This window comes from Nelumbo nucifera, chromosome 2, assembly GCF_055504915.1.
Source record: "Nelumbo nucifera cultivar China Antique chromosome 2, China Antique-T2T, whole genome shotgun sequence".
Classification (NCBI taxonomy): domain Eukaryota; kingdom Viridiplantae; phylum Streptophyta; class Magnoliopsida; order Proteales; family Nelumbonaceae; genus Nelumbo; species Nelumbo nucifera.
In genome coordinates this window covers 11,892,838-11,918,603 of record NC_142650.1, presented here as the reverse complement: position 1 = coordinate 11,918,603, position 25,766 = coordinate 11,892,838, and the positions used below count along the sequence as shown (strand labels likewise).

General features: G+C 37.0%; 1 protein-coding gene across 17 annotated transcripts; it reads left to right on the top strand.

The window, feature by feature from the left end:
* Positions 1-6,334: 6,334 nt before the first annotated feature.
* Positions 6,335-25,219, top strand: LOC104597264 (BRISC complex subunit Abro1-like protein). 17 transcript variants are annotated; one of them, XR_735188.3, is made up of 5 exons: positions 6,394-7,477; positions 8,252-8,329; positions 9,575-9,713; positions 10,783-10,870; positions 24,917-25,219. XR_735188.3 is itself a non-coding variant. In XM_010258722.3 (3 exons), exons 1-2 carry the CDS (start codon positions 6,590-6,592, stop codon positions 8,297-8,299), a joined length of 936 nt encoding a protein of 311 aa, XP_010257024.1. In that variant the 5' UTR covers positions 6,335-6,589; the 3' UTR covers positions 8,300-8,334; positions 12,259-12,699. The 17 variants fall into 17 exon arrangements, 7 of the variants coding, with proteins under 7 accessions (XP_010257024.1, XP_010257028.1, XP_010257023.1 ...); XR_016082503.1 differs by having other exon boundaries at positions 8,252-8,334; positions 24,946-25,219; XR_016082501.1 differs by having other exon boundaries at positions 8,252-8,334.
* Positions 25,220-25,766: the final 547 nt, after the last annotated feature.

Genomic DNA, 25,766 nt, shown 5'->3' with positions numbered 1-25,766 from the left:
ATGGTTGAAAATTTGTCATTATAATTTAAATTTTGTAAATATTACCTTTTACATTATTTATTATATACATACAAATATTAAAATGAAAACAAATGATCAAATCACTTAAGTAACTTGATGGCCAAGTGAGACCATGGCTTTTATAACCATGAGTGTTTGGGCTCAAATCTTCACATCCTTAAAAATACTTGGGGTTTATTTCAAAGCAAGTTCGGTTTCAAGGTCGGTTCGGGTAGGGTAAACCTCTAGACCCTGTAGCCGACCTCGATGGAAGTCGGTTCCATGAATTAATTCAAGGCCGATTCGAGGTTGGTTCCATTCGATTCTGAGTATAACCTACCCATTTGCTCACCCCTACCTAAACTAAGCATTTGTAAGATGATGAGATTGCAGGTTTCTATGCTCTTCCTACTTTGCTCTAAATCCCAAGCTTGCAAGGTTTTTTAACTACCTTTTTACTATTCTCCAAAGAGTAGGGGAAGAAATTAGAAATTGTGGATATATGGTCTTTTTTGCAACAACTAATTCGGGATGGTCCCGCCCCCCATCTCCTAAGTCTATGTTGTGTTCTTTTGCTACCACTATGCATGTATTCCGTCTTGGAATTCCCTCCTAACTCCAACCAAGGATTTAAATATCGGTCAGTAGCAGTACGGGATATGCTACGAATAGAAATGTATCCCATATGTTGTTCATATCAAATCGATATGGATGTATATCAACTGGTATCATATTGTATCGACCGATATGCATCAATAAAGCACGTTAACCCTTCGCAGCGATTTAAACCACCCAACCACACTTCATCTTGTGGTAATTAGTGATATAAAATACATTTTATAAAGTTTGTATCTAAATGCAACTTAAAAAGAACATTTGTTTATATTTAACTCTAACTATTCAAAGCCATTACCAAAAAAACTATTCAAAGCAATAATATTCAAAAATAGTACTTTATAAACTAATATCAAATAAACTATAAAATCCAAATTTAATAAAATTATGGCTTTTAATATCAAGAAATTTATACAAATAAAATATTAATAGTAGAATAATTATTTTAAATCTTTAAAATTTATAAATTTGCAGATGGTATGCATCTTAAAATGTTTATACATTTTTACAATTTATTAATTAATATTTTAATTTACATCAATAAGTAATAAAAACATATTTATTATTTACAAAAAATAAAAATATTGAAAAATATAATATTAAATAGAATCTATCAAATCCACTAATTTAATTTATTTCAAAAAATGATTTTTTATTTCATATAACCTATATAAATATAAATATTAATAATAGAAGAATTATTTTAGTAATTAAAAATTATGAATTTTTATATGATATATAAGAAATTTTAACAAATTTGATATACTTTGAGTTAAGATTATAATTTTATAAATTATTAATTGATATTTTAATTTGCATTTGAGAATTTAACATTTATTTAAATTTTTATTAATGTTAAAAAATTAAAATAGTAAAATAAAAAAAATAATTGATATAATAATTAAAATATAATAGGTGCATATGTTTAGTGTCTTAGACTCTTGACAATACTTTCTTGGAAACCTCCAATTAAATGGAGATGGGATCTCCTAAAAGCAAAAACCAAGGTTTTTAAAACCAACCCGGACAACGAACTGGTCAAGGGTCTGGTTTCCGGGTCGAACAGTTGGCCCGTTCTAACAAAAAAATATTAAAAATTTAAAAAATTAAAAACTACCAAAACCATTGAACGGTTCAATCGCCCAGGTATATGGTTTGTTGACCAAATCAATGTTTTTTTAGAATAAATCTAGTTTTGGGTAAAAACAGAACTGATCACCTGACCAGTTCCCGATTTTTTTGATCCGACCATCCGGTCTGGTCCGGTTTTGAAAAGCATGGAAAAAGCCGTGTGAACATCCTAAGAGCAGGGGATTCAACCACACATCAGGAATATCGCCCCATCAATTTAACATACAAGCATGGGAAATAGTCCTAATGAGTGGATTGATACCATGCTTTCAAGGTGTTGGCACCGTTTTTTAGCTTTAAAGAGTCCCTGCTTCATTAAATGTAGATCCACCAATGATGAATGTAAAAAAGCAGATCATGTGAATAATGTGATGTTTTTCATTTTAGCAAAAGGGCTGATGTGCTCATATTTAATTCATTTCGAGGTTGAAACTTGAAAATGTGATGTGGCCTAGTGCCAAGCAACACTTTAATTTATTTTAGGCCCTGTTTGTGTTTGGCAGCAAATTATAAATAAAATTATATGATATATCTTGGTGTATTAATTGTAATATATTTCTTCATATATACCATTAAAATATACATCTTTATGTATTTAAATACTATTTATGACTATTTTAATCTTAAGTTTAGTGTTATTAATATGTTTGTGGAATTTGTATGTATTTCCCTAGCGTATCCATGTGTTTTCATATTTTTTGTCTGTATCCATGTGTTTTCAACGCGTATCCATATTTGTATCTGAGTTGCCCGATATGATACCGAATGCCGATACTTTAATCATTGACTCCAACTAATATCTCAATCCCACATAGTTTTTTGTTTAAAAATTAAAGTCCTCATTTCAGCATCTAAAACAATCTACGAAGAGAGATTACATCAATGCCCCACATGCACATCTCAGTGTGCATTGAGAATATCTCCTATACTTGTCATCGGGAGATGTTTCCAATACACGATTGGGATGTGTTGTGAGGCATCTTGGGGCGCTGATGTGAACTCCTTTGAAGATGTATGTTTACTGAAAATTGGAATTTTTAGTTGTGCTTGATGTTGATGATGCCTTTATAAGCACTAGTAAGCATGCATGTGCTTTGTACGTGGCAATTCTAGATGATGATAATGATAGTAATAATATATTCAAAAATTTCTTTAAATTTTATGTATTTTTTATTTCTTATTTTTATATTTTATATTTTTATTATTAATCAAATGCTTATTGCAAAATTCGAATCTAATTACATAAACACCTCATCCAAATATGTGATAATTGGATCAAGTTGTGAAATTTCAAGTATCATTGGCAGCCCTAACTACTTTGTTAGACTCTTCTTTTTGCAGTGTTTTTCTTTTTGGTGTATCTTTTTCTTTTGTTCATTTATCAAAAAATTGTAAGATTTAAATAGAGGGAATTGATTGAGGTGAAACATAGTAATTCAATTTACAATTTAAACCTTACAATTAAATAGAGACTAAATTTAAAAATGAGTATTTTAGTCAAAAGAAAGTTCCACAATTTTATTCATATTTTTAATAAAAGCGTAAACATAGAATTATATGCATGTTCAATTTTTTCTATATATTTTTTTGTGTAAAAATAATTCTAGTATATCACATTTACTTTTTATTTAATATGTAAATATATAATATTATGCATGTTCCTGATTTTTTTTTTGCAAAATTTATGTATTTTTATATTTTTTATGTTTTATTAATTTTTATTATTTATTTATGACATTAAAGGTTAACACATTTAACCCAAAAGTTAAACTATTTATTATTAATTTGTATATTTCATTTTTGGTTAGTTCTAAATTATGTATTTCATTTTCATTAATCAATAAAAATAATTCTTGTTTATTATACTTATTTTTTAATTTAATTAATAAAAATATCATAAATGTGTCGAATTTTTTTTATAATTTTTTATATTTAAAAAAATTATTACTTAACTATGACTTCATAAGTTGATCCAAATTGTTGAATTTCTTAGCCACCACTTGGATAAAAAATGGTTTTGTTTTTCAGTCAATTTTAAATTATATGGATTTATATTAAAAATATTGACATAGATCTAATTAGAGATGAAAATAATCAGAGAAAATTGGATTTAATACCTTAAGTAATAATTGAAGTTACGTTTTCAACTCTTACAATTAAAAATGGATTAAAACAAAAGTATAGACATTTTAGTAGCCATTAAAGCTATAATAAAATGACTTTTATAACCTTTCTCAAATAAAGAAGTAAAGGGTTTGCATGTGGCAATTCTAGATGATGATAATTATAGTAATAATATATCCAAAATTTTCTACAAACTTTATGTATTTTTTATTTTTTAATTTTTTATTATTAGTTAGATGAAGATTGCAAAAATCAAATCTGATTACATAAACACCTCATCCAAATATGTGATAATTGAATCAAATTGTGAAGTTTCAAGTATCATTGATAGGCCTACCTACTTGGCTTTACTCTTCTTTTTGTAGTGTTTTATCTTTTGATGTATCTTTTTTCTATTGTTCATTATCAGAAAAAAATGTAAGATTTAAATAGAGGGAATTGAAAGAGTTGAAATATAGTAATTCAATTTATAATTTACACCTTACAATTAAATAGGGTCTAAATTAAAAAAAATAAGTATTTTAGTCACTTTTTAAAATACTGGACCATATTGGACGATCAAACCGTTTGGATTGGGAACTAGTTAGGTCACTAATTCCATTTTGGCCCTAAACTGCTATTTTACAAAAATAAAAAAAAGCGTTGAAAGGATCAAAGAACTACTGACTCGAACGGTTTAACTATTTGGCCCAATTAATGTTCTTGGGTTCTTTCAAACCATTTCCAAAATTTTTATTCATTTTAAAATAAAAAATAGTAAAAAATTAAAAAATAAACTTTTCATAACTCATAAACTTGTTTGATTATTCCTCAAAATTAGTTAGGGTTTTTAGTTTTTTCCATTTTGATTTTGAGTTTCCTCATTTATGCGATTCTTTTTAAATTGTAACAGTAAAAAATACAACTCCAATAAAAAAAAATCAAAAAATTGATGCAAGAGATGGAAGATTAAACACCGATCTTATATTAAAATCTAAGATACACCAATGAAGCAAACGAGTGAGAGAGATTTAGAAAGATGTGAAAGATGTAAGAAGAGGGTGAATGGTATTGTAAATATGGTGATGTTGAACATGGAGATAACAACTGTGGCAGTTCTTTCTTCTTTTTCTTTTTCTTCTTCTTCTTAGGACAAAATGATTAGTGAATATGGTGACAACCACTTCCGATGGTGCTTCATTTTCTTCTTCTTTTTTCTCACTTCTTAGCTTTAACCAAACACTTATTTCTTAAAGTCTCACACTCCCCTCTCATATAATGGTCAAATAAAAAGTTACACTATATTTTACATCTTATCGGTTTGACTTTATCAAATTGGACAGTTGAACTATTGACTCGAAAACCAAAAGTCAAAGTAGTTCCATTTGTTGTTGAAACCTTGATTTTAGTGAAAATAAAGTTCCATAATATTATTAATATTTTTAATATTAATATAAATATAAAATTATATATATGTTCAATTTTTTCTATATTATTTATTGTATTTTTGTGTGTAAAAATAATTCTGATATGTCTACTTACTTTTTGTTTAATATGATAAATACATGATATTATACATGTGCCTGAATGCTTTTTTTTTTTTTTTTGCAAAACTTACGTGCTTTTTCTATTTTTCTATTTTGTTAAATTTTATTACTTACTTATGACATTAAAGGTTAACACATTTAACCCAAATGTTGAACTATTTATTATTAATTTTTATATTAATTTTGTTGGTTAATTCTAAATTATGCATTTCATTTTCATTATCAATAAAACAACTATTGTTTATTATAATTATTTTTTTAATTTGATTAATAAAAATATCATAAATGTGACTAATTTTTTTTTGTAAATTTTTATATTTATTTATATTTTAAAAATTTTATTACCTAACTATGATTTCATAGGTTGATCAATTTGATTTGAATGGTTGAATTGCTTAGCTACTACTTGGATAAAGAATGATTTTGTTTTTGAGTTAGTTTTAAAATATATGGGTTTCTATTATTAAAAATATTGATATAGATCTAATTAGTAATATTTATTAGTGAAAAGTAACTTAAAAATATAGGATTTAATAAGAGAAAATGAGATTTAATACCTTAAGTATAAAACTTAATGAGAGAGGATTAAATGATGTGACAAGTAATAATTGAAATTACACTTTCAACTCTTGTGATGGATTAAATACACAAATATGACCGTTATACTAACCATTAAAACTATAATAAAATGACTAATAGTCTTTGTAACTTCAACGTCTACGTAACATAAAGGAAATTACTACGTACCTTTCTCAAAATTACAAGGGGAGGTTTTTGGTGAGATGATCAAAACACAGGGGAGGCTTATGGCATTTTCAAAAAATCTAGGGGTTTTATACTTTTTTTCCTTCTTTAAAATCAGATTTATGAAAAAAGAAAATTGGGGTAAGAACCTTCACAGTTACGAGTAGAACCGGTTGTCCATAGTTTACACATCTGACAAACTTTTGACGCGTCCACTTTTTGTTGGACTCGATGGAAAAAAATTCATTGGACTCCAACCGCAGACGATCCGGACTGGCTAACTCGGTGGCCCGTCACTAACCTTTTGTTTTTTTGTTTTTTCTTTTTGGTAATTCATTTCCCTGAGCGTTTTCCATTTATCGTTTAAAATTTACAGAGACGACTGCCCGCCGGAGCTTAACCACCTCCAGTATATCTTCCATCTCTTCTATTCCCTCTGTCGAAGGGCCATGGACGATCTTCCCTTGCAGAAGATCGCCATTTCGGGCCCTACTCTTGCATCCATTATCCAACGGTTCTCGTCCTCGCCGGGCGACGTCGATGGCCTCCTATTTGGCCACGTAGCCCATCTCACCCCGTCCGATCTCCCGGACGACGACGGGCCCGAATCGTCCTCCATTCGCTCAGATTCGCCTACCCTCGTCGCCACCATCACAAGCTACTACTGCTCCGGCACGGTTAATAGCTTCTACGACTCACTGGGTCGAATTGATGTCAATGCTCTTTCCCTGTTACTCAGCGATCGGGGACCCGGAAGGTCTCTCATCGGATGGTTCACAGGACGACGGAAAACCCCTTTGAGGCCATCTATGAGAGAATTCTCAGTTTCCGCTTCTCTATGCAGCAAAACCCTAAACCTGAGTCCCCATGAAGACTTCCTGTCTTCCCTCAATTCTCCCCCATGTGTTTTCATTATCTTCTCGACGCCGTTTTCTGATCAACTGGTTCACACACACGAGCACCGTGCTTTCCAATTTCGTCGATCCACCGGTGTTTTTGAGCCGAAATCTATGGACGTCATCAATATTGGTCCGGCTTTTCGAGGACATTATGGTACGTTTTGCCCAAGTTCTCCATTCCCGTGGTTGTCCTGTGGGTTGAGCGATACAGAAGGGAAAAGCCATATGAATTTGAATCAGATGAGACGGATATCGAAGGATCAGAAAACGTTGGATTCGTGTGCTGAAGGGTTTGAGTTTGGGAGGATGAGTTCTTTAATGGGTTCGGAGGCGGTCAATTATACTTCCAAGCTGGAAAACTTGTATGAGAAGATGCTTGCGAAGCTTGAGGAGCTGGCACGGCTGGTAGAGAAGAGTTCGGATAAGGTTCTTGAACAGGTTAGTTCGGATAATGATTTTAAATGCGTTTGCTTCAACCGACTTAGGATTTACTTTCGCTGAATATGTGCTCTGTTTTGTTGTTGAATGTGCGTAAACGAGCACTAATATAAAACCACCGTGATAAGATAATCCTAGTATCTATCAGTATTGTATGTTTGAGAAATGAAAACGGGTTGTCAAGTGGTCGTTATGGGTTCTGAGGATCTTTCCTGGACTTCTAGTTACAAAATTTGTTTCCTTCAGGTAGGCTCTTTTTCTTTTGGTTCGAGTGATTGTTTGCTTCTTTGGTTACTTTTGAACTGTAAATTAATCCTTTCAAATAACCTGGTCTTTTCCTCCATGATTGTTACGGGAATAATTTTTTTTTTTTTTATGGGATGTATGCAATTCTTTGATGTTGTATTTGTGCATTATATTACTTTGTCTGTGCTGTTTCTCTTTAATTTTGTTATTATTACCTCTTCAACTCAAATTATCTAGTACTGAATACCTGAGGTTGAAGGTAACACAACCAATAGTAACCCCAAAAGAATGTAAATAATATAAGGTTTTGTTATCAACAACATCTAAGTGCATAATTATCTGCTTTGATTTTCCTGCTACAAATCTCCCATCATCCTGTTCAATGCATTATTTTCCTAGGAGTTCTCCAATTAGTCCTATGTTTTTCTTTCCCCTCGGGTTACACCTGTATATGCATTATATGGATCGTAGTTAAAATGTATTTTTCTTTAGCAGTCTAAAGAAAACTCCTTTTCCCATTTTTGACAGGAAAACCGAAACATAAAGTTACGACAAAAGGTTGCAGGCTTGGAATAAAAATTAAGTTCTCAGAGGACCTTTAATCTTGTAAGGTGCTATTTTCACCCTCCAAACTCTAACTTTGTATTGTTTTTTATCACCTAATGGATTGGCAATCTTTTTTTTTGTATGGGATTGTCTGCTCATTGTTATGATAACTCTACCTTTACCAATTTGTCTTTTCTAACCAAAAATAGAACACCAAATGTCCGAATGGTGCCAATCCATGGCCAAGTATAACTTCTTGGGACAACTTTGAGTAAGAAAAATGGATAGAACAATTTACTTGTAAAGGCTTATTTAATTTGACTCCTCTTTTGTTCATGTAATGTGATATAAATATATAATCATCTCTTAGACTTTGGTTAAGAATTGGGCTCATTGAGAATTGCTTTTTTTTTTTTTCCTTTTTAGGGCTCATGCATAAAGTAACTATCTGAAGAGAGTTTTCTACCATTCAGAGTAGTCCCATAGTGTTTATTTTATCGCTTAGAGATCCATGATGCAATGTGGGAAAAAAAAGGAGAGAAACCATTCAAGAAGAAAATCAAGTTTCTTGCTTTATTTTCAGCTCCAATAGGTCAAGCAAATTCCACTAAAGCGGAGATAATGACAGTACTAAAAGATATGCAATTGACTAGATCCCCCTGAATTTGAGGAATCTGATGGTGGAAGGGGACTCCAAAGTTGTGATCAGTTGGCTCACAAAAGTGGATGGACAGTTTCCTTGGCAATAAAAAAATACTGTGAGAGAGCTAAGAACTCTGGAAAAGGATATAGTGGATTTACAGATCAGCTAATGAACTAGCTGATGCTTTGGCAAAACAGCGGGTAGATAGAGGGGAACTATTTTTGGGCTCAATTGGGAAACAGCAGTTTCATTGATTATTAATTTCAAGTGTTAAATACAATTTGGTAGGATGATGAAAAAAAATACAATTTGATAGGAGGGTGGATGGCTTAGAATGGCCATCCTAGGAGATGCTTGGCATCTAGGCAAATACTTATTCTTTTTATGTGCAATGAATTTTTATTATCAATCAAATACTTATTCTTTTGTATTTTTGGTCAATTTGAGTTTCTAAGAATTGTTTTCTACTTTGTTGGCATCAGAGGAATTAGGGGATATGTTTGATAGAGTCACAATAGAATAAATGGCTTTATTAGAGTGTTTTAGAATTTTGAAAAGTTGAAGACTTGAAGTTAGTAGTTTTGCCCCTCTATGTTGAAAATACCTTTCTTAACTCCCGCATAAGACTTCAAACTGATAACTTGTGTTTCAATTTCTGTCAGTCAATGTAGGTAGAGAACCACTTGCCTGCATTATCTACTCAAAGCATGGAGAGAGGAGAGAGATGATACTTCACAAGTGGAAGCACATGCTCTACCCCTCAACTCTTTGTTGGATGCACTTAAGCTACTACCTTTCTATGTGTGTTCATTGCCACAACAGTCAAATTTTTTTATCAGAGTATTTGAGTTCTATTTGAACTGTGATTTTGTAATCTGATGACCTTCTGTCCATGCCCACTTGTCAGTTTCTGTATGTGAAGGTTCCGAGAGGAGTGTGAAGAAAGGAGTTCTCTAGTTCATTTGAATTTTCTGGGTTTATTTGAGAGAAACTCTAGTATTAAATGATCAGGGCTAAGGTTTTAGAGATCTAGAGTTATTTTTGCTTCAAGATGCAAAGCTTTGAAGAGAGATTTGTCTCTCTGATCATGGTTGGTGGACTGACTAAAGGTGTGAAATTGGTTAGTGGACAAGCAATAATAAAAACCTCTTTTACGTTCACCCTTCTCTGTCGGAGATTCTTTTCCCCAAAAAAGTTTTGTAACTCAGTTTTCTGTATCATGCTGACCTGTCAGTTTCTGTATGTGAAAGTTCTGAGAGAAGTGTTAAGGAGAGTTATTGTAACTCAGTTTCTGTATCATGCCCACCTGTCAGTTTCTGTATGTGAAGGTTCTGACTTCTGAGAGAAGTGTTAGTGAGCAACTCTAATTTTTGTCAATCAGGGCTAAGGCTTTAGAGATCTAGAGTTAATTTTGCTTCATGATGCAAAGCTTCAAAGAGAGAGTTATTGTTGTGATCATGGTTGGTGGACCAACTAAAGGCATGGAATTGGTTGGTGGACAAGAAAATAATAAACACCTCTTTTATGTTCACTCCTCTTAGTCAGAGGTTGTTTGTCCCCCCATTCTGGGCCACACAATAGGGTTGCAAATGAATCAGATCCAATTCAATTCCAAAATGTTAATTGCTGGATTTGAATATCCGAGTAGTCTTAAACGAATCCAATTAAGTATATCCTATGGTTTCCAAAACTACTTATATATACCTTATTAAAGCATGAACTGTTAAGATCGATAGAAAAAATTAAAGGGCAAAAATATCCTTGTCTATTCTTTAAATTCAAAACATGCACTTGAAAAAAAAAACTTTCTAAAAACCCATTATTTGAAGCTCCTCCAATACTAATTCTGTTTTTTCTTTTTTTTTTTTAGAGCTCTGCCATTGATGTAAAAAGCTATTCCATAACCTCACCGCTTCCAATCTTTCTCAACAAACAGCCAGAAATATGCCTTTGATATGGTGAGAATCACAACTAAAGTTGATGATTGTATTGAAATTTTAGGGTTTTGGAGGAGCCACTAATTTGGGGGTTCTGAGTTACTTTTAATCATAATTATCAAAATGCCACTCCTTGTCTTGTGCATCAAGAAACACAATAACTTTTCACATACTAGTGCAATTAAACTAAATATTAAAATTTAAAAGATAAATCCAACTAAACTAGAAGAGCAAGATATCATGGGCCAAGCCCACATGGAACTGGTCAAAATGACAAAAATACTCCCATTGTCTAGAAAATACAGAAGTACATGAATTTTCAGAAAATTCCAATTTTGACTCTTCAGCTCTTGCATCATTCTCTCCCGGTTCAAAAAACTCATCCTTGAGTTCTGAAGAACTTGAGGGTGAAAAATTGATATGCCCCAATGACAAAAGGAGTAGGAGTTCCCATAGCTACTTCAATACACTTGGACTATAGAGTAGATGCCACACATAGCTGGAAAAGGATCTTGACAGTGATGCATATCTGAAACACTGTCTTCCATAACCTTCTTTGTTAAATCATCAGTAACATTAGCTTCTTGAACACTTAATCATCAAGCAACCTATCTTGTGATGATTCTCCCCCTTGCGTTTCACTATGAACTTTCATATCCATAATCTCAATTGCAACATTCAGAACTTTTACTTCAATCTCTAGTTTAGGACTCATCATCTCTATGTGTTCAATTACCCTTGGTTCTTCAGCAAACTCTCAGACTTCTTCCACTATTGACGTTGGTGGAACTTATGTTATGTCAGCTTGTAATTCTTGAATTGGTTCTAGTTGAACTTGTAAGGTAAAGTCATGACTTTCTATGATATATTACAACCAGCACATTTGTATCTTGAACCTGAATTCCTTCAGCTTGCTCCACTTCTATCTCTTCTTTGATCATTAGCCTCATGCTGATCATGGATGACGGAAACTCCTTCAACAATTCTTTTCTTGGCCTACACCCTTTTGTTCTCCAATGTCTACAACTGCATAGGTTGAAATTCTGGTTCTTTATCTTTATTCTCAACTTTAGCTCTAGGATAGACATCAAAATGCAAGGAATTATCTGTTTTTTCTTGGCCTGCACCCTTCTTTATCTTGAGAGCTAATTCAGAACCATGAAAATTTGCAAGTCACAAATTTGAACTGTAAACAATTTGCTTTTCACTTTCTGTAGTGTCACATCTAATAGATGATCCGTCAAACTTATGCATATATTAAATTACAGACGTACCTTGCTTGAGGTTAGTCAACTCCATATGTTGCAAATTTGCAATTGAGATAGTACCACTTGTGCAATTGACTCACCTGTTTGTGTGTTATGTAATGGAGTAGAAGAATCAACTGACCACCTGTTACTACATTGCAGTTTTACATACAACATATGGGTGAAAATCTTTAGCATATTTGCCATCAAAAGTTGCTGCCCTGCAACAGTGGAAGCTTTTGTAAAAGGCTGGTGGGTGGATGCAAGGTCTGAGTAAGAGAGGGAGAAGTCTATGGCAAATGGTCCCAGGAGCAGTTTTCTGGTTGATTTGGCAGGAAAGAAAGTCAAGGCTCTTTCGACGTAAAGGCTGTCAAGAAGAGGAAGTGTGGCTGAAAATAGTTGGGAAGCTGCTATCCTGGTCATCTGCATGTCTATCAAGGAATAGTGTTCCCCTTAGTTCTCTCTTTCAAATTGAAAACCTTTTTGTATTAACAAATGGGATGGTGGAAGTTTGTTGTATTTCCCACTGTATAGCCTCTGGTTGTACATGGGTCTTTTTGATTTTTTTCTTAATGAATTAGTACTTTACCTCTTCTCAATAAAGGTTAGTCAACTCCATATATAGATCATCATGGAAGTCTTGTGGAGTGCAGTTTTCTTGCAAACACCTTTTATCTCTGCCCACATGGCAATCACCTCTGTTTTTTCATCGCTGCTGAAGAGTTTTCCACCATACTTTAGCATGACCCATGAGCTTCATGTGTGCAAATCTATTCCTTTGTTATCATGCCAATCAAAATATTCTCTTAGTTCAGCAACCCATTCAAAGAATACTTGCAGCCTTGTAGGTCATCATCTCCTTTGGAATTTGGTATTTCTCTTTCTCTTCCTAAAAGAGCATATTTCCATTGATAGGAAACTTTAGTGACATGAACTAAGTGACCATTATTTGAACCTTTGGGTTTTTCCTAGTTCACCAAAGATTTGTCACCTTTTCTATCCTCTTTGGTTATACTTTCATTTACAGGTTCCATATGTATCTCCACTCGAGTATGTCAATGCAGCTTTCTCCCATCTTAAACAAGTCAACCCCATGATTGATTGAGGGGACTTCCTCCACCTGAAGAGAAGCTTCCCAAAATCAACCTCACTCTTAGATCAATTGCAACATCTTTTGATTTTCCACCCTTGTTGTAACTGCATCATCTGTTGTTGCCTTTTCAAATGTAAAATCCAATGGACTGCCACTCTCCAAGCAATCCATCGATGCCAAACCTCCAAAATCCGATCTAAATCCCGTATGCGGCTTCTAACCACAAGCATCCTTACTACCTTGTTGCTGAGAACAAAGTTAAATCTGCGGTTAGGCACTTATCAAGTGTTGTAAAGCTTCTAGAGAAGAAAATGAGACTCTTTTTATGGGCTGGGTGGAAGAACAATTCCAAATTTAACTTGGTTAGATGGAAATCTGTGTGCAAATCAAGGAGAATTGGTGGTTTAGGAATCAGAAATATTAAAGCTGTTAACAAGGCTCTCCTTGGTAAGTGGTGCTGGAGATTCAGCAAAGAGAGGAACAGCCTCTGGAGGAGAATTATTGCAGATAAATATGGGCTCACAAATCTAGGGTGGGACTCGGGCCCTGGCTTTCTCCCAAGGGGTTGTGCCTTGTGGAGCAATGCTGTCTCTATTTCCCCAGATTTTCTGAATGGAATTAAATGCAAAGTTGGTGAGGGCAACCTCCTTAAATTCTGGTATGATAAGTGGTGTGGGGACACTGCTCTAAAAGAAAGTTTCCCCTCTCTTTTTGACATTGCACAAGATAAAGATGCTGTAGTGGAAGACTGCTTTGATTTGAGGAATGGTGAAGTTGTTTGGAGCCCTATCTTCACTTCTTCAGAAGGAATCTTAATGATTGGGAAATAGGTCCACTAACAGATCTTCTAAACCTTATTCATAGCTCCAAGCCCAACCCGCAGGCAGATGAAAGATTTTGGGCTTGGGAGACTTCCAGCACTTTCTCCTCTAAGTCTTTCTACAACAACCTCATGGCCGGTGAAGATGGAGACTTCCCTTGGTTTATAATCTGGAAATCCCATGCTCCTTCAAAAGTATTCTTCTTGGTTTGAACTGCAGCACTTGATAAGTGCCTAACTGCAGATCAGCTGCTCAGAAGGGGGATGCAACTTCCTAGTATCTGCTGTCCCTTCTGCAATGAAGCTCCTGAATCTTCCAGCCACATTTTTATTCACTGCAGCTTCTCTCAGCAGCTCTGGGATATGGCTCTCTCCTGTTTGGTGTCTCCTCTTGCCCTCCTGCTTCTGTCGTACAGCTTCTTCAGGGGTGGACCTTAGAGGGTCTGAATGTAAGAGGCAAATAGCTTTTGAAGATTTTTCCAGCTGCTATCCTTTGGGACCTTTGGAAGGAAATAAACAGACGGATTTTTGACAACCTTTCCAATGACATAGTTTCAGTCAAAAAAAGTTAGGTTTTTTATATTCCTGGTTAAGTGTACAAAGGGCTTTCACTGGAGTTCAGCTTTTTTCTTTTTTGCAAGCTGGACCATTCTTTATCTGGTTTCTCAGATCTTTTTTCGTAAATTCCTGTTGTACAGGTCCTCATTGTACATGGGGCTGATGTATCTGGTTTCTTTTTGCAATACACTACTTTACCTTCAAAAAAAAAATCTCATGATTCCATGACCTCTTATACAAACCATCTGTTGGCATGTGACCATTTATGTGTGCACATGTCGGCCCAAGATTCTTATAACCAAGTGGGCCATCAACTTCATCACTTCTAATCCCAACTCCAAAAGCCCAGGCATTCAAACTTATCCACCTCAAAAATGTGTCGTAAAGTTACAACTTTTTGAATTTCCATTTAATAACTCTATTTTTTTCAATTCAGCCCACTTGTCCCATCTCACTCCGTAACTGCCTTGTGGACTCTTGAAGATTCTTCTCAAGATGAATGCCTTGTAACTTTGGCATAGGAAAGCGGTACCCCTATTAACTCATTTCCTGCCAGACCTTTCAATTTCCCCTTCTTGATAAATGATAACACCCAATTTTGTGTTCACTGACACATTATTGAATTCTACCAGTCCATCCTTTCTGTGTGTCTTCTCAGTAGCCACGTCACATAAGCTTTGTCTTCTACATCTATCGATTGCTCTAGAACTTCTCCATGTTTGAGAGGATCCAAATTTTGAGATGAAGATCATAGTTGATATTAACCAACCATGGTATATGATCAGGTCTATCTCCCTTAACCACAATGATCACCACCCTAAGGTCTTTAAAATTTGTGGTTCTTTCCTCTGTTTTTATAATACCTCCACATGAATCCCCTATTTCCTCAAAATTCTAATATCTCCAAAGGTTGAACAACAATCTTAAAAGAATCAAGATGTTGATGCATCAGCTATTAGAATTTGGACACCAATTCAACAGCAGCAACTGTCTCATTTCTAACTCTAGGACCATCACATCAATCTCAAGAAGTTTCTTCTCAAAGAAAACCAGCTCTGTTCTCCGATAAAGGCTTGATCACGACCTTTTTCCCAGTCTCATTTCTATCGCTTCTTTCACCGTATGCCAACCTGAGACTGGAATCTTTGCTTCAATCAGTTTGCACATATCCCAGCCTGTCATTCTTTTCGAAATCAACATGGAAGGTCTAATCACCTCTGCTGAAACTAAGATTTCCTCCCCTTCACTGAAGATCTGAAACTGGAGCAAAATCAGATTGTCTTCCTAATTGCAAGAATCTTTCTATTCATCTAATCTGCATGCAAATGCCTCCTACCCTATAAATTTTCTTCCCGTCAGAATACGAATCGTCTTTGTTACTAACATTTTATGGGGAAATGACATTCATTGAGTATATTAGCTGTTCATTTGTGGTTAATGAGTGGGGAGAAAAAAATGTCACATAAAAGTTTCCTTCAAGAATCTGTGGAGTGTAAGAGTCTGACATGTGTCTGACATGGATACTTCATCCATTTGGGAGAAGCCAAGAGCCCATGAAACAGTATCCAGAAGGCAATAGTCATTGAAGATTCTTCTTTGCTAGGGGTTTTAATGCAAGAGGTTGAATTTTGTGGAACATATTATCATTTTCTATTTGCTGGAGTTTGTGGAAGAAAAGGAACCATAGTATTTTTGATAGAAAGAGTTGTCAATGAATACAGTGAAAGTAAAAATAGAGAGAGCCAGTTTCAGGGGTCTCAATATTGAAGGATTTTCTTGTAGCAAAAAAAAAATGAAGAATTTTCATTGGCTTCAAGCTTGATCAATTTTGTGGATATTGGAAACAAATGCTTCTCTAATTCTTCTTTTGATCATTTGACGTGATAAAGGCCTATATGCAGTTGACAGTTCTATCTCAATGGGGCACCACAGAAAGGCCTAAATACCCTCCACTATTCTCACCAGTTAGGTGAGTGATTTTTCTAAATTCCCAATGACAAATCTACTGTTTTTTTTTTTTTTTGATCAATAACTGTGGATTGAATTAATATCAAAAATATGAGAAAATTACAGGGCAAGGGGGCTAAACAATCTTAGCTCCCACGAACAACCATTAAACATCAAAAGAACAAAAATTACAAGACAACCCAGAAAATAGAATGTCTGTTCACCCCTTGTCTAGCTAGACCATCTGCCAAAGAGGCACTTCTTTTTACCCATTTGTATTGGATTTTCATGTCCTTAGTCAGCCACTTGAATTTCCTCTTTTCATTACTGTAATTCCAAAGTCTAAGACTATCCTCTTTCAGCTAGTTTACCACCACTTCAGAATCTCCTTCTATGATCAGCTTGTTAATATGCATATCCTTGATTCTTTGTACGCCTTCAAGAGCTGCAAGAATCTCAGCTCTCAAAGAATCTCCCACCCCAACTGGTCCAGAATACATAGCTAGCAGCTTCCCTTGTTCATCTCTTATTATTCCTCCTATTTCGGATGGCCCTGGATTGCCCAAGCTGCTGCCATCAAAGTTTAGTTTAACAAAGTCATGGGGTGGGGGGATCCAACAAACATTTGAGGCCTTCCTCATTGGAACAAGTTTTGCTATCTCCTTCCACTTTCTTTGCAGCTCATCAGCTGAGAATTCTGCGAACAGAGCCAAGGTTTTCAGCCAGTGTATAACCCTAATGTGGATGACCTCCAACATTGCTTCCAAACTTCTCTCCTTATCTGTAAATACTCGTGAATTTCTCTCCTCCCAAATAGTCCAACAGACTGCAGCCCTCATACACCTCCACATAAACTTGGCCCTTTTTGTTGGCCGAAACGGCATAAATGTGAATAGGCTTTGCACATTCGAAGGGGGGTCCACCTGCACCCAAACAAAGAAGTACACCACTCCCAAATGATGTTAGTGAACCGACAGGAGATTAGTAAGTGATATCCAGACTCACCATCAGCTTTACAGAGGATACATCAGTGAGGACAAAAACAACTATTGGGTCTTTTTCTTTGAAGTAAATCTGCTGTGTTAACTCTTTCCAGAAAGGCTTCCCAACAGGAACTCCCAACCTTAGGAGTATAGGATGACACAACACCTCTTTAACAGGGAAAGACAAGCCAGAAGAAGAAGAATATGTGAGAGCACTAAAGAAAGAGGCACAAGTGAAATAACCAGAGGGGGTGAGAGTCCAAATTCTACTATCTGCCTTTGTTGGCTCTAGGAACACCCCTTCAAGAATGGATAACAGTGATGAGATACCATTAAGCTCTGTGTCCCTGATATCTCTTCGTAGGCCCAAGTTCCAGCCGACCCCAGAAATAGAATTAGAAGGAACAATGAATGAAGACACTGGTTCATTTTTAAAAGTGGAAAGGGCAAAAAGGCTTGGGAATTGGTCTTTTAGAGTAGAGTCCCCAATCCAAACATGTTCCCAAATATTAATGAGATTGCCCGAGTGCAAGTCATACCTGATCCATGGAGAAAATAAAGGTAGAATAGCTTGAATAGCTTTCCAAGGAGATGCTCTTGTACTCCTTGCCAGAATGCCAGAGTCCCATCCATTTGCTACAACCCCATGAATGCTTCCCACTATCTTCACCCAAAGTTTGTCCTTCTCCAATGAGAACCTCCAAAGCCATTTCCCCAGAAGAGCCAAGTTCCTATTCCGTATGTTCCCGATACCTAAACCTCCCTCCCTCTTACTCCTACAAACCATTTCCCACCCCACTCTATGGTCCTTCTCCTCCCCCGGCTCCCAGAGAAAGTTTCTCATTAGTTTTTCTAATCTACTAGCCACCTTTGTCGGAATCTTGAAGATTGACAAAAAGTAAACAGGAAGGTTAGCTAAAGTAGACCTGATTAGAGTGGTTTTCCCTCCAAGAGACAAATAATTTTTCTTCCAAGTTGCTAATTTCTTTTCAAACCTCTCCACAATCAGAACCCAAAACTCACCTTTCTGAGGGTTATCACCCAATGGCAAACCGAGGTAATTAAGGGAACAATTTGCTATTGCACATTCTAAGATGTCTGCAGCCTCAGAGATCTCCCCCTTGCCCATATTTACCCCAACTATATAACTCTTCTCAAAATTCACCTTAAGGTTTGACATTTGCTCAAAAAGTCGTATAGTGAGCTTCAAATTTCTAATCCTATTAGGGTCCCCTGCTTCACAAAAGAGTATGGTGTCATTTGCAAATTGCAAATGTGTGAGTGGCACAAGCTCTCTCCCAACTCTCCAGCCTCTGATTAAGCTCCTAGAATCTGCTCTATAAATTAGTCTCCCCAGAACTTCAGCTACCAAAGTAAATAAAAGGGAGAGAGGGGGTTCCTTGCCTAATCCCTCTCAAGGCTGGGAAGAAATCGACCACTGTCCCATTTACTAGTATGGAGTAATGGCAATTCCTGATACAACCCAAGACCCATCTGCACCAATTATCCCCAAAACCAAAATTGGTCATCACCTCCATCAAGAAAGACCAATCCACCAAATCATAAGCCTTTTCCAAATCCAGTTTACAAATCACCCCTTTTTTCTTGGATCTCTTAAACTCCTCCAAGCTCTCATTTGCTATCAGAATCTGATCTGTTATCTGTCTCCCCTTCACAAAAGCTCATTGATTATCTACTATAATTGTTGACTAGGTTGATCGGTCTGAAATTCTCTGGGTGACATGCATTCCTCTTCTTAGGAACCAGTGCAATAAAAGTGGAGTTCAGCCCTGGGTTGATCACCCCTTTAGAGTGGAATTCGTCAAACACAGTCCACAGATCTTCCTTTAATATCTCCCAACAACCTTGATAAAAAGCCATCATAAAACCATCTAGGCCTGGTGCCTTTGATCTATCCATAGTGAACACTGCCTCCCTTATCTCTTCCACTTCAAATTTCCTTTCCAACCAATCCCTATCCTCTATCTGCAAAGTTGGCCATTCCATACCCTCAATCCACACCCTACTATTTAGGGGTTTTCTAAAGATAGACCTAAAGTGATTTGCAAAAGCCCCTGCTATTTCTCTTTGGGTGGATATTGTAACCCCTTCAATCTCCAGACTTGATACAAAATTCCTTCTTCTTCTTCCACTTGCCACCGCATGAAAAAATTTGGTATTCATATCCCCCTCCTTCAGCCATGTACACCTTGATTTTTGTCTCCAACTTATTTCCTCCTGAAGAAGATAATCCTCTAACTGTTTACGCAATTTCCATCTTAGCTCCTTATCTTCTTCTGTAAGACAACCCCTTTCTTCCTTGCCATCCAGGTCCTCAATTTGTGTAGTCACTATTTGCTTTCTTTCCTCTAATCTCCCAAACTCTAATAGATTCCACTCCTTGATTTTGCCTTTCAGATACTAGAGCTTCTTATGAAACCTCATTCCACTCCATTTCACTGTTGGATTGCTTTTAGCCACCACTTGGGTGTCCTAGCCACATGTTTTCAAACCTAAAGGGAGCAGGACCAGCACTTCTCACTTCCTCCCTACAGATTACAATAGGCCATTGGTCAGAAGTCACCCTTGGATATGCTCTAGAGTTTAGATTCCCCCAATGTTCTTCCCAGTCATTTGAGAATAGAAATCTATCCAGCTTAGAGCAAATCGTGTTCACTTGGAGATTGGACCAAGTAAAGCAACTGTGTGATAGTGGGATCTCTTTAAGCTCGTAAACATCCACAAATTGATTGAATTTCTTCATACTCAAGGTCGTTCTCCGCCTCGGACTATTTGTCTCTTGCAGGAATCTTATAACATTAAAGTCACCTCCAAGACACCAAGGCCCTTCCCATAGTCCCCTTATATCGGCTAGTTCTTCCCACAACTTCCTTCTCTCTCTGTAATCATTTGGACCATATACATTGGTAAGCACCCATTCAAACCCATCCTCCACTTGTTTAAACTTCAAGGAAATTGAAAATTGGCCTATTAACTCTTCCTGACTTATGGGTATTTCATTCTTCCACATTGTGACAACACCCCCCGCAGACCCCCAAGAAGGCAGAGCCGCCCAGCTAATCCCCCTGCCTCTCCAGACACTCCTTGCCCACCTAATGTCAAAATCTGCTCTCTTGGTTTCCTGCAAAAGTACCACATCTGGGTCTGTTTTCTTGATGGCCTCTTTTATTACTGCTCTCTTCCTAGCACTTCCCAAACATCTGATATTCTAGCTTAAGATCCTCATCTAACTATCTTCTTTCCCCTTAGACCCTCCTGCCCTCAGTTATTCCTCTTCCTTCTTTCTCCTTTGACCTTCAAACCTCTATCTCCTCCCATCTCCTTTAGCAGCCTTTCAGCCTCGCTCACTCTTCTCCTTTTAGATTTTGCTTCTTCTTTCTTTGTTTTCAAAAATACTTTGAGAGCATTTGGATCTTTCAATTTGCACCCCAATTTCTGTACAAAACCCGCCACAGAATCCTCACTGATTACATCTCTTACACTTGACTTTCTACTTCCCTCCCCTATTTTTGTCTCCCCCCTCCTATCTCTTTCCTCTTCAGAACCCTCTACTCTAACTCCCTCTGACCCTTCCTTTTGATTGTTTTCCACCACTGCTTCATTTAACAGACACTCTAGGATTTCCAGGATTTTTTTTTTTATCTGTTTCTCCTTCATTCCCTACCTCTCTCTCCTGACCCTCCCTGTCGCTTCTATTTTCTCTCACCCCATCCCCTCCTTCAAGGGCTGCAGCCTCTGGGTTGGGATCTGTATTTGGCACGGAAGTCAAAGAGCAACAGTTGGTATCACAAAACGAAAGGACACGGTTAACTGGGTTGTGATGGGGAAGACTAGGAGTGCTGGAGTTGGATACAGAAACAGTTTGGCCCTGACAAGGAATGTGGGTTCCATCTGGTTCCAAGGCTCGGTTCTGATTAGTTAGCCTTTCCGTCACCTCTGTTAAACAAAGATCACATCTCTTACCCACCTGTTTATGCCTCCCCACTGTGTCCCTGTATTGCTTCTGAGAAGTCTCGAGGGATCCCTTACAAAAAACTTGTTCGGCAAGGAGATTTTGAGATGGAGCTTCTGAGTGTGAGTTAGAGTTTCCACCCCCAGAGTTCGAAATGTGTTCAGTGACAACAATGTACAGCTCTTCCTCAGCACAGTGAGACGTTACCGCACCTGGTCTTTCTGAGAACAATGTATCCAGATCAAGAGTTGCAGCAGCTTCTTCCTCAAAAAACTTCTCACCCAAAACACTGCCTAAACTGGACTGGCTATCCGAAACTTCTTCCACGTCTTCTTCCTCCATTTCGCAGTCCACCCAGCCCTCGTCAAAACCATCCTTTTCCTCGAGATGAGCTTGATCATACCTGGGGTTTGGTCTGTCTTGTGATGTTCATCCCTCCCTGGGTGTTTCAGGAACTGAGTGAGGCACCCACCGGAGAGTACTTGAGCTTTGCTCTGACTGCCTGAGATCACCTACAGCGCCCCCATCCAAAATTTTCGAAGAAGAAGAAGATAGATGGTGTCTATCGTCTATAGTCCCCAACCATCTCCCCCGCCTCACTTGCTCACTTAAACAATCATGTCGGTAGGGATTCCCCCTTTTGGCTGAGCCGATCGGTCCACCTACCGGTTCAGATGACCCAGCCTGCAGAAATCTCCCTTTCTTAACCACGCCAGCGAAGGTGTCTTGTCCCTTCGAATTACCAGCTAATTCAAAAAAAATTGAATTTATTTCTTTTAATAGATTTCGTGGCTTTTGGTTCTCTCCCACCAACTTTTCAGCTTCCTTTCTAAGCTGCCCCCTATGTTCAGTCTTACCCTCCAGCTGTAGGCCCCCAGTAATCCAACCCTCCACGTCAGCATCGTCTTCTACCTTGGGTCTTAGTCCCCAAAGCTCTGCCTCCACCTCTGAAACTAGCCATACTTTAAACCATGTACCTTCAGCAAGAACCTCTATTGTTCTTGGGAGCGATTCCGGTCTCACCCCGACCATCCTAACCACAGCGGTATGAAAATCTTGCTGTTGGACTTCCTCCATTTCTCCGCCCAGCAGCTTCACAATATTTCCCAGATTTGCTTCACTCCAGAGATGGAAGGGAAGACCTACCAATTTGAGCAGGAAACTTCCGCAGACATGTTCCGTCTCAATACACAACAGTTTCCAGTTTTGAATCTGAATCAAACCTTCACATTCAAAAGATGTAAATCCCCTGATTTTCTCATCGTCAATTCTCAACACTGCCTTCCTGTCTGAGAACTCAGAGCAACCTCGGACCCCAGCTTCAAGTTGTGCATCAGAGTTTAGGACCTTCCTCCAATCTTGTATTGCCTTGCTCGCTGAGATCACCATTCTCCGCTCCCAATCTTCTTTCTCACCCTCAAACCACAGCTTCACCCCTGTATTAGAGCTCGAAATAAGTTCACCATCACTGCATGAGCTCTCTTCTTCAACGGCTGCTCTAGGCTTTTAATGGGTGCTGAACTTCGTTCTTGCTCCACCACTACCTCGACAGAGACAAGAAACTGCTGCAACCCCTCCGCAAAGGCCATCCAACCTTGTTTCTTCTTCCCTTTCGGTAGGCAAAGCAATTGTCTTCTTGCGTCGAAATATTCTGTGACCATGATGAACCAGCCTTTACCATTGCATCTCAGTTCCACTTCGTACCTCTTCTTTCCCAGTTCGATGACATTTTTCCATCCTATTGTCCTAACCGATTGTATAACACCATCAATAAAGCCCTTTAACCATGCCACTGCTTCCTCAAACAATGGTATCGTGGCCTTCCTATCCTCCCTAATTTTTAATAGGTTCTTTCCTCTGGCCCTTCCGCTCTCAAATAAAAATTTCTTCGCTTCAATAATCAGTTCAGACTTCCATCTACTCACCAAATGAAAAACTTCTCCGCTTCGGCTTCCCATCAGTTCAGACTTCTCCAAATTGATTTAGAAAGTTATTTAACCTTCCATATGACAAATCTACTGTTCATTCAATGTAAATACATATTTATTAGTTATTTAAAGAAGTGTCTTCAGTCCAGTTGTGCTGTACCATGAGAAGCAACAGCCATGCCTAAAGTTTTGCCAAGATGACACTCAAGGGAAGGTATCACTGTAAAATGGGCAAGGAATTGGTTCTATATCAAAGAAATGAGCATTAACAAAGTGAGATTTTGACACTATTCCCAATATCTCAAGATATTTCTGCATGCTTTTCAGCGGTGTTGTGATATCCATGCCATCATTGATTAGGGTTTTAATTCTTTTTTATTCAACATTTCATCAAGAGAAAACTCTCTTGTGGTTTTATTTTCTGTTGTCACTGAATATAATCTTGTTTTCTTGGGAGATCAATCTGGTGAGGACTGAAGAACATGTTTTGTAAGTTTAACCACACAAACCAAGATAGGATTAATATTGATTGTCTGTAAAAGGCAAAAACAACTTGACGATTTAACAGTTAAGTTGCACCCTTTGGAATGCAGCTTAGAGAAAAGATTCAGGAGCGCCCAAAGAGCAAGGGAGCTGAACCTAAGAAAAGTGGTTTTGAGGGTGACTAAGAGGTGGTGGTGAGACGGCTAAAGGAAGATAACTCTGGTATGATACAAGCTTCAATAGGAGAGGAGACAGAAGTTATTTGACAAATTTGGGAGTTCTGTGGTCGCCTCAAAAGCATCAACTTTTAAAGTTGCGGTTTCCAATATTGGAAAATTGAAACAATATTTGGAACTGTTGAATATTTGGCCGGCTGGAAAATTTGTTAATGCTGATCCAGAGGTGCATGAGGTGGGAAAATGGATTCATTCAGAATGGAGCTTGAAACAGCTTCCATGATGAAGAAGCTTCAATAGAAGGAGAGAAGGCAGAAGTTGGAGTTTTGGGGGTTGCCTCAAATGCATCGAGACTTAAAAGTTGTGTTTTTCAATATTGGAAAATTGAATCAACATTTGGAACTGTTGAATACTTGGCTGGTTGGTAAATGTGCGAATGCTGATCTGGAGGTGCATGAGGTGGGAAAATGGGTCCATTCAGAATGGAGCCTCGTACAGTTGCTACTAGTGGTGGATAGAGGCCGGGGGGGGGGGGGAGTGCCAACATAAAACCAGTATGGGGAGATCAATCTGCTCAGTTGGTATGTGATGATGAAAATGTAAACATTCTGACAAGTGGATCTTTGGGGGGAGGGGGTGTAGATGATATATTATTAGATAGAACCAATAGGTATTATTATTATTATGGCTTACAAGAAAACCAATTATACCAGGAATTCATGTGATAATTAGAAGGAATGAACTTTTGCCTTTTGGTTATCAACCATATATTTTCACCATATTGATGATTCATATGTTTGCTTCATAATGCTGCTCATTCCTGCTAATTTTGCCAACACCATTCTTTTTGGATAATCAGAAACAGAGGCATCTTGTTACATGTTGCAGACTGGCCCGAGTTTTATGTGAGAATCCCAGACTTGAAGTCCACGTCATTTGGTTAATAAACAGTTACGAGATTTGGGTGGTTTTTTCAATGGTTCATTTTTTGTTACCTATCGGCATCCATTGGGATAGCTTCCCAATATTTGTAATTTTATTTTATCGCTTGTTTCTTGCCTTATTCATGGTTTTGTGAATATTTCCTTGTGTTACTTGTAACATTTTTGGGTTGTTGTAAAAATACAACCATCAATGATATTTATGAGTTTGCCGTGCCCCAGATTGCTATTTAGGCTGCATTTGGAATCAGTGTAAAATACATTGATGACGTTTTACACTGAACCATGAAAGTGACCGTTGCTTTTTGAAAATAGTGATGGGTGGAAGAGTAAAGTTTTACATCGATAAAATTGGCATAGTTTTTACATCGATTATCGATGTAAAACTTTAGAACTGATGAGGTTTTACATTGGTTATCATGTAAAACTCCACTCCATCCAAACGTACGCAAAATTGAATCGGAGTGGACTTTTACGTTGACAATAATTATATCCTCTTTCCAAATGCCTAAAACTGAACCAATGTAAATTTTACATTGGTTCTTGATTTACATCGCATCCAAATGCAACCTTAGGAGGTAAAGGTTTTATTCAAAAGAGCTTAAGAACAAGTGGCCTGTGAGTCTACGGCATGAAATGAGAACTTGTTAGAGGGTCTGAGTCTAGGAATCCTCCCGAGGTTCTGAGAACTTGTTAGAAATCTGCTGCCAATTGCCATTCCTTCTATGCAAAATAGTCCAAAAACAAAGTTTTTGGCTTAAGTAATGG

Bases quoted from the DNA above. Each gene is read 5' to 3' on its own strand.
- LOC104597264 (XM_010258726.3), top strand. From the start codon at position 6,590: ATGGACGATCTTCCCTTGCAGAAGATCGCCATTTCGGGCCCTACTCTT. The intron at 7,478-8,251 runs GTTAGTTCGGAT...CATTTTTGACAG, and splicing joins CGGATAAGGTTCTTGAACAG to GAAAACCGAAACATAAAGTT.